This window comes from Hypomesus nipponensis, chromosome 7 (genome assembly GCF_054491055.1).
Source record: "Hypomesus nipponensis isolate SF chromosome 7, ASM5449105v1, whole genome shotgun sequence".
In the NCBI taxonomy this organism is placed as follows: Eukaryota; Metazoa; Chordata; class Actinopteri; order Osmeriformes; family Osmeridae; genus Hypomesus; species Hypomesus nipponensis.
The window spans coordinates 5172294-5188143 of NC_140367.1; the positions used below are offsets into that span (position 1 = coordinate 5172294).

General features: G+C 43.1%; 3 protein-coding genes across 3 annotated transcripts; 1 reads left to right on the forward strand and 2 right to left on the reverse strand.

Annotated features, from left to right (window-relative positions):
* The first annotated feature begins 511 nt into the window (after positions 1-511).
* On the forward strand, positions 512-5107 carry LOC146276438 (tetraspanin-8-like). Its single transcript, XM_084701864.1, has 9 exons — positions 512-746; positions 1277-1345; positions 1921-2037; positions 2356-2430; positions 2616-2711; positions 2842-2958; positions 3123-3161; positions 3280-3363; positions 4454-5107. The coding sequence occupies exons 1-9, from the start codon at positions 687-689 to the stop codon at positions 4592-4594; spliced, it is 798 nt and encodes a 265-aa protein (XP_084557990.1). The 5' UTR covers positions 512-686; the 3' UTR covers positions 4595-5107.
* Positions 5108-6751: 1644 nt separating this feature from the next.
* LOC146276439 (CD63 antigen-like) lies at positions 6752-9683 on the reverse strand. Its single transcript, XM_084701865.1, has 9 exons — positions 9590-9683; positions 9252-9311; positions 8937-9059; positions 8735-8809; positions 8425-8511; positions 7869-7979; positions 7703-7762; positions 7506-7589; positions 6752-7240 (listed from the first exon to the last, which is right to left on the reverse strand). The coding sequence occupies exons 1-9, from the start codon at positions 9647-9649 to the stop codon at positions 7112-7114; spliced, it is 789 nt and encodes a 262-aa protein (XP_084557991.1). The 5' UTR covers positions 9650-9683; the 3' UTR covers positions 6752-7111.
* A 430-nt stretch (positions 9684-10113) lies between these two features.
* Positions 10114-14906, reverse strand: LOC146276440 (tetraspanin-8-like). The gene is made up of 9 exons (XM_084701590.1): positions 14674-14906; positions 14417-14557; positions 12063-12125; positions 11848-11967; positions 11638-11712; positions 11448-11543; positions 11029-11151; positions 10713-10796; positions 10114-10597 (listed from the first exon to the last, which is right to left on the reverse strand). The coding sequence occupies exons 2-9, from the start codon at positions 14471-14473 to the stop codon at positions 10529-10531; spliced, it is 687 nt and encodes a 228-aa protein (XP_084557716.1). The 5' UTR covers positions 14474-14557; positions 14674-14906; the 3' UTR covers positions 10114-10528.
* Positions 14907-15850: the final 944 nt, after the last annotated feature.

Below are 15850 nucleotides of genomic sequence, written 5' to 3' on the forward strand. Positions count from 1 at the left end.
TCGCCACTGTGCGTACCACTATCAACAGAACAGTACGCTAACTGTCGGAGGCGCTGTCACGTGCCACTGGCAGCGGCTGTACATACAACAAGCCACTTAAGCCACTGTCACGTGCCAGTGGACGAGTAGGCTACAGTAGATTCATTATTAGATTCACTGAGAAGTGGAGGTCAGCTGTATCAACCTCGGGGAAGAAACCAAACCATACCTTAACATACTGAGATACGTATCCCCCCCCAATATATTGATATAAAAATATAAATGTGCTACGCTACGACAGGCAACCACGCACGTTATCCGAAATTATTATTTGTTTAAATTAATTCGTCCTCCCCAATGTTGACTCCATGGCTACGGCCTTGCTTCTTCCTATGGACGGGGTCCTTGAGAACCACTGCTCTACAAGCGTTAAAGTTGCAACATCCCAACATCATTCCTTGCGCAAGGGGAATTTCACGAAAATAATCAACGAGGATATACCCTTATATGATTCGCCGGTGGTGATTTCCAGGAAGCGATAAAACATCCTTTTTTTCGGAAGCTAGGACAAGTCTCCACCCCCCGAAATAACTTCTCTAATATCTGGGAAGTCCCAGCCTCAGCGTCGCTGTTGTTAGTACCTCTGAAACACTGTGCGAACTACGAAGGCTACTAAGTAACTAGTGTGAAGTTATCTTTTTGACATAATGGGTAAAGTTAGTCCGTGTCTGAAAAGCCTGTTCATCTTCTTCAATGTGCTTTTTGCGGTAAGTCAAGCTAAACTATTTAGCCTTCGTATTTCGTTATCTGGGAAAGTGCGCAGTTATAATATAGCTAGATCGTGACGTGCTTAGGCCAACTTCTGATTGTAGCCTAATTGTTTTGTCAGTTGACGTTTTAGCTTGGCATACGCTAGACCAATTTTTAAATAAACAACTTACAGACTTGGATTCAGATCCAGCCTCGTCCCTAATTAAAAAGTTTGTATCGTATTTTGCCTAACCTAGGCCTAAATGGTCAGGGGAAGTTTAGTTCCGTGTCTTCGTGATATTATGTACTTTATAGCCTATCATAGCCTACTGTACTGTTAGCTCTTTAGTTATGGTTTAGCTCCTTAATATTGGACTTAAATGTTATTTATGCATTCAACTGCTTTTTTTTGTATATGTTTATTGTATGCACCTTCCTGCCACAGTAAATTCAGTGTCTGTGAAAACGTAGGCCTACATGTCAATAAAAACACATTCTGATTCTGATGTGTTGGTAAAGAAACAATGTTTTTGGTTCTATCGTCTAGATTGTGGGAGGAGTGTTCTTCCTCTTGGCTATCCTGTCCCAGGTCGTTGTCTCCCGTGAGAACACTCAGGTAAGCGACGATGCCACCCCAATGTTTCAAAACCACAGACTTCCTGTAGGCTATGTTATTGACTTTAATTGTCACAGTCTGACCTTTTTTCTTTTCTTGCATGTTCATTCACAATTATTACTATCACATCAAAATTCATATTACCTACATTATGTAACATAATACACGCTAGTTTTGCACTTTTTGTTAAATGTTACCTGCATTCCATTTGCTATGTAGGCTAGGCTAGGCTACTCGTTCTGGGTACAATGACAATTGAGTTTCATACTGAAAACGAAACTTCGAAGGCTGCCATGTTTGCGCATTGTAAGGCAAGATGGAGGCCCACAGTCATGAAGAGCAAACTCTTTTTTTCTGAAGTCTGACATTTTATAAAATCAAAAAGCTTGGAACATATGGAAACGGTGATTTGTGATGAAGAGTTTTGTCTGTCTCTTCAGGAACAGTTTGACTAAGTTTGGTTGAGTTCTGGGTTATAGGCACGGAGCAATCTGCAAATAGGAGAGAGAGAACACCAAACGCTGACAAATATTTCTATCACATCTGAGTAGTTACATGCTTGTTTTCATTCACAGTTTGAAAGCCAGACCACCGGGGTGATAATTCTGTACGTGATTGGAGGGGTTACCGTGGCATTGGCTGTCCTTGGAGCCTATGGTGCTCACAAAGAGAAGAGGATCCCCCTTATCGTGGTGAGTTGGCCACCTTCAGAGCCCCCGCCACTTCATTACATTTACATTTTTTGTCATTTAGCAGACACTGTGTCTAACATTTGTACAATTTGATAACATTGCTATTGTACTAGACTACACCTCAACTTTATTTAACAAGAAATTAATTGGATGTATCTCATATATTGGTTAACTAAGGCATTATGTGGAACGTTTTAAAGTGCCCTTTTATTGCTCTTATGGGTTATGACTACTTGTTCTGTTGTTGTTATTAGCTATTATTATCTACTTTGACAGAAAACATTTTTGAATTTTAACTGGAACTTCTTTTTTTTGTAGTTCATGTCCATCCTGTTAGGTGGAGGTCTAATTCTCATGCGTTTTGCCATACCATCCGCTATGATGCGCTCCCAGGTGAGAGCATTGCATAATTATATCAGAATTTATATATTTGTATAAATATTTACATTGTTCTGGTTTCGCATATTTGATAAAAGTTTAGTACACTTATCGTGAAAACAACCCCGGTGTGTGTTCACTTGTTCTGGTCTTGTGTGAGTCTGTGTTCTTACAAATGTATCTTATTGCTGGCTTTGTAGCTGAATGAAAGTATGGAGAGAGCTTTCCGGGAAATGTTGCCACTGGATGAGGCTCCTGAAAATGCCATTGCCCTCACTAACAAGATCCAGTCCAGTGTAAGGATCACACACACATACACACTCACCGACTTAAAAAGTCCTGAGAACACCACGCCCACAGAATGTATTCAACGGTATTGTGTGTCACGACTGTGTGTGTGTGTGTGTGCTGTTTTCTCCCCCGTAGTTGCAGTGCTGCGGCTGGTTCAGCTATGAGGACTGGCGGGGGAAAGTTCCAGAATCCTGCTCCTGCCAGACCATGGCCGAGGAGGAGGAGGGACTCTGCCAGAGTGTGGGGTACACGGTGAGTCCATCGACATCAACAGTTTCCTTTTTTTGTCTGGTCACTTTCCCTTTCTTTCTCCATCTTTCCCTAACTGAATCCTTCGTTATGGTGCCCTCTCAGTGTTTGATTTGTTTTCATTCGTTTTTTTTAAAATATGAATTATGTTATCTTTTGTTTTTCAGGCACTGTTTAGATTAAACTCCAAGATGATCTACAATAAGGTGAGGGCTTCCTGTTGACTGCAGACCGCTAGACAGAACCACAGTGGGTTTTTCTTTGTTTCAGTAACCCTAACCTCAAACCTACCATGTCAGTAACATGTCTGTGTGTTGCCTACAGCCATGCTTTCCCATCATTCTGAAGTATACTGCAGTGTTGCTTGACATCGGCCTGGGCGTCATGTTTGGCTTCTCTGCTCTGGCGGTGAGTGGCTAGTTCCTCATTTTCTTGATTCATTTGAACACATCCAGTCAGTATATGCTAGGGTGACACTGGTATTGTTGAACAATCGCCTGGGGACTTGAGGTGTGCGCTGAGCAGGGTGCTGATCCCCTGGCAAATAGTCAATACTATTTTATTATGCCTCGCCCGTCTCCCTAGCTCACGCTCGGGGTCTCACGAATTTACTCACGAGATCACACCCTCGGTCGGTTTACGAGTTAGTCGGAGTTTCCCTCGGGAATCCCCGCGCCCAACACAACAACCACAATGTCACAGACGTTCACAAAAAATGTTCTTTCTTATATCTTTTAATACGGATGGCCCTGTCTAGACTTTGGGCGATATGTGACGTAGGTATGTCTGTTACGCACATTTCCTGAACTCTTCAAGAGATCAAATGTGCTTTTACCAATACAAGCATTTACTAACCACATCCTCTGCATCTGTCATACTGAAACATTATGTCTTTAAACTTCTACACACTAGCAGTTCTACATATCTATTTAAAAATGCATATCTATTAAGTATTTAAAATTCAAAATTCAAACAAAGGTAAAAAGTTCCCAAAACCATTTGCAAGCTATTTCTTAAACATTTGCCAATGCACATTCTGAAAACATATGCGAATGCTAGAGATCAAAACTTCTCTTGAAAATACAAAACTTGATATATGTATGCAAGCATCTAAAAACTTTTTTTAATGCACAACTTGGATATACATATGCTCAAAGTCAAACACATTTGCCAAATGCACATTTTTAATCAAGCATTATTCTTTTTTTTTCTTCTTTTTTTTCAAAATTATTTCTACAAAGTCCATCAAACGAAAGCTCCTTTAGGGGCGTTCGACAGTGTTTACACCTTTAACATAATTTCAAACAAGCACACTGCTAAGAAAAAGGTTACAGTTGACCTCAAAGTGTAACCGAAAGCGAGACTTTTGGGATATGACTGAAATGAAACGTACCCACAAGACCTTACACCACAGCGTTTTCTCCTGTTGAGTGCAACAATTGAGTGGAAGAGTTATGGTGTTTGTTGTATGCTAACATGTTTCTTTCTTGTTGTCCAGCTGCTGGGAGCGTTGGTGTCTGGCATCTTGTTGCACCAGATGAGGGCTTCCCCTCCCAGGTCCACTTTGGTCTTCAATGTCCCAACCTTCTCTGCCCAGCCACCCAAATACAGTGAGCTCTTCAACTCTGCAGAGAAGTAGCCTGTGTCTGGTTGTACTATTTCAAATAGCCCATGATTGGCTATGTGCCTAAAATGGCCTGTCATTGGTCTCTGCACTGTTTATCTGGTGGTTGGTTAGTTGGTTTTATTTGACAGGGCTGCACCTTTTGCATGTTTGGCTAGGATTTCCCATTTTCTGTTTGTAACTTTTTTGTCTTTTGTAAGTTAGTTTGAGAACATTTGCATAAAGGTTTTATAGATTTCAGTAAAAGTGATTTTACTTTGCAAACTATGGCTTTTTTAAGGACTTAAGCATGTTGAGTTATGTGGTACATCATATCTGAAATATCTGATCAGCATTGTTTATGTATTCCTTACACTTAATAACACATGTGCCTTCTATATCCATAGTGTTGTGAGTGTACACTTGAAAGGGACAACTGAGATCTAAAATGATTGTATTATTGCACATTTTTCTATTTTTGCTTCCAAAGTTTACAGCACGTTGCCAACCTGGCTTCTTCACCAAAATTAAAGATCTATTACTCTTTCACCCAAGGTTTCTTTCAGTTCAAGCCCAGTTTGTTTCAAACCTTCAATTGACATCAGTTTCAAATGAACTGAGGGAGTCGACTTCAGAATTATTGACACAGTCTTAACAACATGGGCTTTTTAATAGCTTCCCAGAGTTCTGCTTTCAACTTTTCTGTTTTGGAAAGGGCAAGTGAAGGCATGAGGAGGAGTCTGATATGTTAATGCCAACTGGTGGGTTGTGAAGTTACTCACCCTACCCAAGTGACAAAGAGACAAAGGCCCAGGATAAAATATGATGATCAATGCAAGGAAATATAATTAAAAGTACAAAAACATTTGTGTATACATGTCTGCACTTATATTCAGAAGATTATTAGGAAGACATTTACAAATATGAGTTCATGTTTTTTTTTTAAGCAGGTTAGTCATCTTGTTAGGTACATTTCTTTATCAAGAAGTGCACAGTCGTTGGGTTCAAGGAAATTTCAATGGTTTATTTCTTGCAAGGAAACGAGTTGCAAGGAAACGAGGCTTGAAGTTAAGGCAAACACGTTCCTTGGGTGTTCCACTTCTGCTCAACCACATTTGGGTGCAGTGGTTTCTCTTTCGTAAAGATGTCACACACACACACACACCGCAGCATTCATTTCGGCCAGTATAACAACTTGCTCAAATATTTCCATCACATATATTAGATTACATTTTATTTTACTTGTGCACAGGACGAGGACAGCGCTAACAATGCGGTTTCCATCTTATCAGTAATAAAAATAGTTACTGATAACTGGTAATAAAATAGTAATTACTCCCAAACTGAAGTGTAATAATAACAAATAGAGACGTTGTTGTGCACTAACCAGATATTTGAAGTGGTGGGGAGGGGTGGCTGGTTAGAGTGGTTTCCATTTGTATGTGTGTATACACACACACACCTGTAAATATAGTTATCACTGGAGGAAGTGACCAGAGAAAGCATTGTTGGCCGGTGATGGTTTCCAGGCAGTAGGGGGCGATGTTAGCCTGGCTGCCAGCCCAACTTAGCCCCGCCCACAAAACAATTTTGGTTGGGAAGTTGGGTCTGGGATCGCTCAGTTGGGGAAAAAGTATGTTCGAACAGGAGCTGTTCGGACCAATCAAATTGTCAGGGTGGGCTTTATACGATGATGGACAGAGGATCAACAGCAACATAATCAACCACGTGTCCAAAGAGCGTTTGGGCTGAATTTGTTTTCAACAAACGACATACTACGTTGCTCTGATTGGTTGTAGGTATATCCAATTGAGCGAAGAGGCATTTTTTTACGAGTTCGGTTGAAACATGCCCCATACTAACATCCCAACAGAGCGGTTTCAGACTCGTATTCTGACTAGAATTATGAGTATTATAGTATGACAACGTCAGGCTAGGGCGATGTAGCACTAAGGCCAGGGTAACTTCTCGCATGCAGAAAAAAGGTCACTGCTCTGTGCAGTCAACAAGATCCGATCACTAGTTATTAGATATTAACCATATTGTGTTTATCAATGTTGACTATAATAGGATAACTGTTCGGTGTACAGATACAAGTATAGTTTTAGAAACAATCGTAGCTACTGTAGATAGAATAATGACAGTTTGTTTTGGGAAAAAGAAGAGGCCCAAACACAGCGATGCTGGCATGACGATGGTTAAGCTTTGGCTTTTATTTACGTAACTCATGCCTTACACAAATGCATGTCTTCCCACATGAATTTTTCTTTTTCAACTGAATAGTTGTCTACTGGAAGATCTGTGGTCTTGGTACCATAGCATAACCATGGGTCAGAGGTCAAGGAAAAGTGGGGTTAGCCTGACAGGATAGGGTTAAAGGTCCAAGGTACAGTGAGGCAAGTTTAGGGTCAGGATGGGAGGGGCACAGGGTTAGGATGGGAGGGTCGGGATGGGAGGGTCAGGGCAGAGGGTCAGGATGGGAGGGTCAGGGCAGAGGGTCAGGATGGGAGGGTCAGGATGGGAGGGTCAGAGCAGAGAGTCAGGATGGGAGGGTCAGGGCAGAGCTTGTGGGCTGAGCTGGTGCTTGACTCTCTCAGAGCTGTCGTTGAGCGTTGCTTCGCCGGAAGAAGAGCTCCACATCTTCTCCAGCCCCAGCACAAGAGACAGCACGATGGCTGCAATCTGCAGGACAACCAACACAGTTCGTGAAGCAAACCTGCAACTGGTCAGTAACGGCTTTACAAATGGAGTAGTGGATGGTATTGTAGACAGAAAAACATGGCTTTCAGGACCAATGACCCACAAATCAATTAGACCTGTAAGAATTACACCGTATACATGCTTGTAATAGCCCTGAAAATAGGCAGACAGATAATTCTGGTAGATGTTTCCAGGATTACATTTTTAAAAAAAATTATGGGCTAAATACAGTCCTTGTCTGCAGTACCATGATCGTGGCGAAGGCAGAGATGAGGCCGATCATGACCTGGATGAGGAAGTCCATGTGTGTTTTCAGGATGGGTCCACAGGGCTGGGGAAAGGGCAGGGCTCTTACAGATACTACTGCATATGGTCCTAACTCAAAACATGACTACTTGACACGACTGTATGTCTAACATCACAACGCTGCTAAGACGCTGCTACCTTGGTGTGCACATGGAGCTCTTGCGTCTCTTCTCTGGTGTCATTGTGCCGTATGTAGATCTGCAAAAGATCACACGCGCAGTGACAGAGCATGAGTCAGGGAGAGAGCGAACGAGAAAGACGAGAGAGAAACGTTGAATGTCTCCGGTCTCCTTCCCAGATATACCTCTACAGCCTGGCAGGGGCTGTCTGAGGAGTTGGCCTGCAGGACGCAGAGGCAGGACTCTGGGATCTGCTCCTCCCAGTCAGAGTAGCCTTGCAGCCCACAGCACTTGTCCTGACGGGTAAACGACACAGCGCTGTCAGCCACACACAGCACCCTGTCACTCATCTACCCCAATCTGGGCAGAGACACATTACCCAACCATATAACCCCCCCAGACGACCACACCACACACTACCCCACCCACATGACCTCCACCCTCCACACACATTGTCCCACCAGCTTATACATTTCAGCCTTTAGAGCTTCAGGTTAAACATTTGAAACATCCAATTTAACCTGAAAACCATTACAGCAACGGTAGCTGCCAACAGCATCCAAAGAACAGCAGTCAACAAAATCAAGTCGGGCAGCGTTAGGGTACTTTCTGAGATTGTTCTGATAAAACTTATCCTGCTTTTCCTGTTTACTCTCTAATTGAGAGGACATGACTGATGTGGTGATGGGGTTGTCACAATTGAATTAAGATGAGATTGAAATTAGATTAGTTTTCTGTTACCCAGGCCTGCAGTTTATTGAGCTCTCTCTGGATCTTGGCATCAGCATTGTAGAGAGGCACCACATTCTCAAACCTGTCCTCCAAGATCTTCACCATATCAGCAACAGCAGAAACACTTGATTAGACTTTAATTCTAGAATATAACTTTTCGCTTATTCATCTTATTCATCTTATCCATCATCAGTATATACATTTACTTTGGATACATTTTAGAGTTCATTACTGTCTAATGTAAACATATATAGTTTAATATTTGCATATTACTCATATTCATTGATAACAGTGACTCCTTAGTGATTAGATGAGATACCTTGGGCTGAACATGGATCAGAGGAACCGCAATTATTATGAGAGCAATCCACTCAACAGTAAGGCAGCCTGCATACTAGAGAGAGGAGGCAGAGAGCAAAAGAGAGGGGAAGGGAAGGATCGAGAAACTGCTATCAAAGCGCACAAATGTATCCAATGCGTTTGGTTGATAGATGATTATGTATGGTCGTAGTGGGACTGACCAGAATCAGGATCCACTTCCTGTCTTTGTAGGCTGCATACACACCCAATATGGAGAGCAGTACAGTCAGCGGTCCAAACGCATTGAACACCAATACACCCAGAGATGCATCCCTCTGCTCCAACTACGCAGCAGAGGAGAGCTCAGTAGTGAAACAGGGCAGAGTAGAGAACAGTAGAGTGAAACAGTACAGCCCACTTTAACAGATCCAGGTACAATAAATTGTTACAAGATTGAGGTGAATGTTTGCCTTTGGCTCTGGTGAGTTCTGTAACTTTTTCCTAATTCGACTCATTGTGGTCCTAGTCCTACCTACCTCAATGGTTTGTTTTAAGCTGTAAGCCAGGCTTACAATCAGGAGAAATCCACCAAAGATCTGAAAATGGACAGTGACGCTTACATCCATCATTGTGTTTACATTTAAAACTGTCCACAAAACATGCTAGAAACCAACGACTATCTAAAGTACTACAGTGAGACAAGAGGCCAAGTCCCATAATAAAGGTGTTCAGTTAACATCCCTCTGCAGTAGTTTGTAAGTTCATGTTCCCCCTGTGAAATAGTACCAACCCTTAAATCAAAACAATCACTGCCCATCTTGGTCCCAACCTCCCCAAGTCAGACAGTCAGCCAGAACACCTCAGGTCAACTTACCAACAACAGGACGTTAACTGTGATGCACAGTCCTCTCACATAGGTTCTTCCTCCAGCCATGGTTAGACAAACACTCCCAACTGGCAGCTAGAACAAATGTGAGCAGGGCAGAGGACTTTGAGGCTGCTCAAGTCCAGACCAGGCGTGATTTATGGTGTTTAAAAACGGGTCGCTCAGCTTGTTGTTCTTAGACATGGAAAATGACCAAGTTTGGAAGATTGTCTGTTTTACTACCAAGAGGCTTGACACTGCCAAAACCGACAGGGAGAAAGTAAACAGTGGATAGGAAGGGCTGCTTTTGACCAGAAATGATGTTCATCAGTCGTATGGTAAAACACTTGTTTTGGCAGGGTAAGGCAGATGTGTCCTGCAACATCACAAGTAAAAAAGGAGTAGCACACACTTCCTGCCCATGTGTGTATGTGTTTGTAACTCCTCCTGTGTTCATAAGACCCCAGATCACAACAAATGACATGTCAATATATCATGCAAGTAAGAAGAAAATCAGACAGGGTTTGAGAAAATAAAGACAAATTAAATCAGATATTTATTTCTGAAGTCACATGAGGAAAAGCATGGGACAAACCAACACATAAGCCTGGCAGCACAGTTATTTATAGATTTCACTTTTGTAACCGGTCAAAATATACACACACAGCTTGATCAAATATAAATGAAGTCAGGCAGCATCTACAAACTGTTCAACAATAACACAAACCATCGGTTGGTGCAAATATATACAATACCCATTTAAGAAATCGAAAGGATGACCTAACCAGATTCCAATAAAGAACAATAAACTAAAACACGCATTAGATCATGGTTTACAAAAACATAACAAAAACTTCATAATTTCCATCTTGAGCATACCAGTGCATGTTCTGACAAGGCAGATGGTTGTAGAATATCTGACCCAAATGGAAGCCTGGAGATTGCCATCTACGCAGAGCTGGCGTTCACCTTCCCTATCTGGCAGTACAGAGTCATGGCAAAGGCCATTCCAAACAGCTGGATGGTGGGACAAATGCAGAGCGTTACCAAACATTCAGCCTTATCAATTTCAAGTTGGCCTTTAAAACTTGGATGGATTAAAAAATAAAAAGGGGTGCGTAACAATTCTCACCATGAGTACGGCAACAGCGAAAGCGATGGCCAGAGCCACAACAGCATGCTTCTCCATGAAGGATGTCACAAACTTTATACAGGGCTTATGGAATAAACAAATCACATGACAAAGATTGAAACCCCAGAACACGCCAGGGAACTTGGAGATCCATAAACGGGACATTTTGAGATCAGAAAGACACTTGGGTGTCTAGCTAACACGCTCAGTGCCACATGTCACTTACACAATCCAAATGACCCGGTTTTCCCCTTCTGCCCAATAATAGAATTTCCCCATCTGAATGTAAACAACCATCCTGGGCCTTCCGCCTTACCGTGGAGTAGACCTTGCGTCCGCTTATCAACGTGCAGTTCTGGGCCGTATCCTTGCAGTCGCACGAGGAGGGCACAGTTGTGCCCCAGTCCTGAGGGCCGTTGATCAGACCACAGCACTTCCCCTGAGGGTGAAAGAGACAGGACGGTTCATTCTGCTCACCACCACCGTGAAGACAAGAGCAAGCCTGGCCTGGTGTAACCGCAATCCGGAGGAACTGGAGTTTCCAGTCCCAGAGCTGTTATCACTACAACCATACTGATCAGTTGCAGTGTCATGCAAATATGCCACTCCCTGGCACCGACCATAAATACAGTCACAGCTTCTCACCTACATTCCCAGATTATCTGCTGCACTCTATGCATCTTTTTAATGTCACGTAGTATGACGTCCCAGCTGAGTGAACACATGGAAGCGTACCTCCTCCTCCAGCTTCTGCAGGTCCGTCTGGAGGACGGCATCCTGGTCCCTCAGGGGCAGTAGCTTCTCAAAGCGCGTCTTCACCCACTCTTTGGACTCCAGACACAAGACAGAGTCACACAGAGCACAGACCCAGCTGCACCTACAGCCAGAACAAGCCCCCTCCCCCAGGACATCCCTTCTTCCTTACCTTGTCCTCTCCAACAGCGCCCAGGATTCCTGCAGCCAGCAGCAGGACGAAGATGACAAGCAGCCCGATGAAGAACTGAGGGGAGAAGGGAGTCCTGTTTAGTAACCATGGGCCCCAATAGAAAACCGCCAAGCCTTCAGTGGCATTGGAGATCTGGAGGCTTAAAGTTGAACGACTGATGTATAGACAAGAGGGGGAGATGGATCTCACCAGTAGGAGCAGACAGCGGTTTTCCTTGATGGCTCCACAGCAGCCCAGGAATCCCAGCACCATGATGATGACTCCGATGGCAATGAGCAGGTCAATACCTGGAACAACCTCATTCGTTATCTGCAAACATAAGGCCATGGATGTGTCACTGGATGATGTACAATGTTCACAAGTTCTGTGCTCCATCATTTTGCTCATGAGTGGTCATTCTTTACCTTGTTTCCATCCTTGCTCACTTTGAGGTAGATGGATACACCAAGAATGATGCATCCACTTATCTGGAGGGCAAAACAATGTTTTTACAAGTGTCAAGTGGACAGTATTACTAGGAAGATCCAATTTCCTACTCATCTTGAGAAAAGCAGTCATGCTCAATGATGAGACTTTGCCTCTCTAGTGGATGGCACTGGTAACTGCAAAAAGCATAACATCCTCGAGAGAATTGTCACTTACCACATGGTCAGTGCAGCAATTATCATAGTGAGTTACATTAAATATTTAATGAAAAGAATTAGCAACCGGCCTTATCAATGCCATGAATTATTGATGACAGAAACACCCTAAACAGGGTTTCCAGGCACAAACTTAAAATCTGCAAAATGTCAACTTAATCTGAAACATTTCAAAACTGCTGATTACAACGTAATATTTCCTTGCAAGCTTGGGCTGAGATATTTACAGATATAATCAGGCCATAATTCTGGTTGTGATGCTCCTGCATCTGAAACCTGAAAAACAGCACGTCAGACATTTACAGGAAATCCTGCACGTCAAATTAAAGCCTTACACAAGTATGCTACTGGTACCATCTGTGCAGCCAATATCTTCCCTTACAGATTCAGCAGCCTTTTAGCTGGGGAATCTCTTTTTTTTGGGAATAAAAGACTTGTACCAGCATTAGACAAGCGTAACGTCAAATACAGGTACCATTACCCAGACACTTCAGAGGGAGAAGTGAGACTCATTATTAGCTTATTATCTTCTGTATTTCTGAAACAAACTTGGTCCCTCCCCCACACACACTTATCTTGCCACTGCTAGGTAACAGTATGGCAGGTGAAGTTTGACCTTATGTCTGCAACTCACTTATAAATGATCTCTTTCCTCCTCTGGCAAAGATACAAAGGAAATGTGACCTTGGGGGGTGAGTGGTCTGGAAAAAAGCTATGTTTACACTCTGGTTATCTGGATACTTTTTGTATTTTTCCTCCCTGTATCAATATTATTTGTTTAATTTCCTGACGTTTTCCCCTGCAAGGCCATTATTGTAAAAAAAACAATGTTTTGAAGTCATGCCCGGTCAGACAAAACATGTCATCGTCATACAGCTTGAGATTGATAGCTGAACAGGCCAATTCAAGACCTTTCACAACATTGTAGATTTTCACGCTATACTGCCATTAGAACAAAGCCATTTGAGACAACAGATTCAGGCGTATAAAGTTAGAGGGAGGGATGCCCTTCAAGACAATAGCTTTCCAAGAAAAAGGGCTGGTCATGGTTCTCTAAATACAACTCTAAAAGCCACAGGTGCTTCCACCTAATGTATACAGAAAGTGAAGCATAGGAAATGTGTAATTGAGAAATCAATCAGCCATTAAAGCTATCCAATTTACCATAGTCTCACTGAGGAAACTTGCAGTGACTGAACACCTGTCATGTCTGAGCACCACCCAAACTCCCCCACACGGTTACCCATTGTTGCTATATAAAGATGTACATGTCAAACTCCCCCACAGAGTTACCCATTGTTGCTATGGAAAGGTATACTTGTCAGAGACCACACCTACATCTCAATCTGCTGAGTTGGACTTCCAGGTGTGCAGTAGAATAACTGGTACTGGAGGTACTAGCACATTCTTTGACCAAAACTTGCCTCCTCACAGCGATCTATGATAAATGACAAGGTTAGCTCCACCCACGGGTGGAAAACTCATGCCATTTTGTATATCCTTGCCGGGTAACGCAAATCAAAACACCTCAAATATAGAAAACTACATTATAAATGGGAGACTACACAGGAAGTGAAGTCAAGGTGACCGACATGGGAAGGGTCATAGATAATCTTAACCCATGAGGTTTCTCCACAGAACAAAGTCAGCCACCAGACATTCATCCAGTCCTACAGAGACAGACACAGACAGGGAGAAGGAGCCTGACTGCCAGCACAGTGTTCTAGAACCAGTTGACACCAGGCTCTAAAATGAGTTAACATCCACTGCAGTCCTTCACTGTCCTTGCCTCGCTTGACCTGGTCCAGCTTAGTTCTGTCAAAGTGGACCAGATGGAATCATCATTGATTTGCTGTAATGTCTTTAGAGGATGTTAGTGTCTGAGGCAGCGCCACAGATCAGGGAGTGGTCAGGGGGTTGTTGTCCTCTGGCTCCAGGAGGACAAGGGATGGCTCCCAGTTCTCTACTGTACCATGTCTACCCATATTAAAAAAGGTGACCACGGCTTGATACTTCAGAACCACACACACACACACATTTTTGGTAGTTGAAAACTTAAATACATTAGCATTTAATTTCAATAGGTAAACAGTAGTCAGTCACAAATGAGGACTCACCCAGAAGAGCAGGTTGAAGAGGAAGAGGAGGTACTTAATGCACTTGTTAACAGCCATGGCGTTTCCACAGATTCACTGGTCCGATTGGTCCTGGAGTACTTCTGTCCTGCTTGCCGGCGTGTGAGTGTGTGCGTCCTCGGTCTATGGAGCAGATGCAAAACCTGAGAGTGAGGGTGTGTACATTCCACTCCCTCGCAGAACTCAAAGCAAGCCTTGTCTGTGGGTGTGGTTAGTCATTCTTCCGAGAGTATACAGACCACAGCAGAAAGCCTCTCAAGCCTGATCCAGGGTCTGCCTGAGACCAGAAAGACTGGGGAAACGTAGGCTTGGACAAGCTGGTTCTACATCAGACCACAGATCAGCACTTTACAACTTCCAGAGGGGAAAGATACTGGTTGGCGCTATCTTCAGAATGTAGGACCATGTAAACAAACAACTGAATGTGGTCAAGTCTATCCAATACTGCGAGCCAGAAACTGGTTACGTGAAATGCCTTTCAAATGGTAATGTGGTCTGAGGCATCCTCCCAAGAGTCTTATGGCCTCAGCTAATCGCTCCTCGTTAGGTTGATTAGTTGGGTCTGGTGTGACACTGAGCATGCTGTGGCGATTAGGAGGGATGCATCTCAAAAGTGTTGAGGTGATTGCTTTTCATTCTCCCCTATGCCAGAGTCTGTTAGGTTTGACTTGTCCCTGTGTGCTTGTCGGGAACAGTAAAAATGCAGGAGGCAGGAAACGAAGGGAGGAAACTGCTTTAGACAATTACCATTTAGCCTCTGGGTGGAACTCTGCCCACTCCATATTTATAGTAATCAGCCAGTAACCATGACCACCTGAGAACTCACAAACAAGTCACCGTCCGTAACTGCAATGTCAACAAGTGCGGCTGGTCAATGGCTATCTCTGTCAGTGAGCAATATCTATGACATTTAACTTATAAATGTTTGGACTTTGTCACAGTTGTAGACTACACTGGTGTCACACCTGTTTAGATCATTTATGTTCCTCACTGTGGTCTACAACTGTGACTGAGAGTTGTTTTGGCCTTTGAGATCCCTGCATCTTTATCCATGACCATTAGGAAGTAAACAGATTCTATTTCCACTCAGATATACTCCATCCATAATGATGAGAACAGGAAAGAACCACAGGGAGATACAACACCACTAATGCCTACTGAGAGAGACATACCCATTAGCCAAGGATGCATGGCCATTTTCACTCTCTCTGAGGGGATCTGATTGTTGATACCAGAGATGTTATCCCATATAGGTCTAGGAATGAAATGAAAAGCACTCACATTCACACAGCCTTTAGGAGAGATGTCAAGTTTAGCCCTGTTTCAGTCAGAATACAGAACGTTTTAGCTTATTTAGTTCTTAGCTAAGTGCCAACAGTCTCATTCATGTATTCTTTATGACCCTTTTACCTTGAG

Bases quoted from the DNA above. Each gene is read 5' to 3' on its own strand.
- LOC146276439 (XM_084701865.1), bottom strand. From the start codon at position 9,649: ATGGCTGGAGGAAGAACCTATGTGAGAGGACTGTGCATCACAGTTAAC. The intron at 9,312-9,589 runs GTAAGTTGACCT...GTCCATTTTCAG, and splicing joins CAGTTAACGTCCTGTTGTTG to ATCTTTGGTGGATTTCTCCT. The intron at 7,980-8,424 runs GTAACAGAAAAC...TTTACCCGTCAG, and splicing joins TCAATAAACTGCAGGCCTGG to GACAAGTGCTGTGGGCTGCA.
- LOC146276438 (XM_084701864.1), top strand. From the start codon at position 687: ATGGGTAAAGTTAGTCCGTGTCTGAAAAGCCTGTTCATCTTCTTCAAT. The intron at 2,431-2,615 runs GTGAGAGCATTG...CTGGCTTTGTAG, and splicing joins CCGCTATGATGCGCTCCCAG to CTGAATGAAAGTATGGAGAG. The intron at 3,364-4,453 runs GTGAGTGGCTAG...CTTGTTGTCCAG, and splicing joins TTGGCTTCTCTGCTCTGGCG to CTGCTGGGAGCGTTGGTGTC.
- LOC146276440 (XM_084701590.1), bottom strand. From the start codon at position 14,473: ATGGCTGTTAACAAGTGCATTAAGTACCTCCTCTTCCTCTTCAACCTG. The intron at 11,713-11,847 runs GTGAGATCCATC...TTCTCCCCTCAG, and splicing joins ACCGCTGTCTGCTCCTACTG to TTCTTCATCGGGCTGCTTGT. The intron at 11,544-11,637 runs GTAAGGAAGAAG...TTGTGTCTGGAG, and splicing joins GCGCTGTTGGAGAGGACAAG to TCCAAAGAGTGGGTGAAGAC.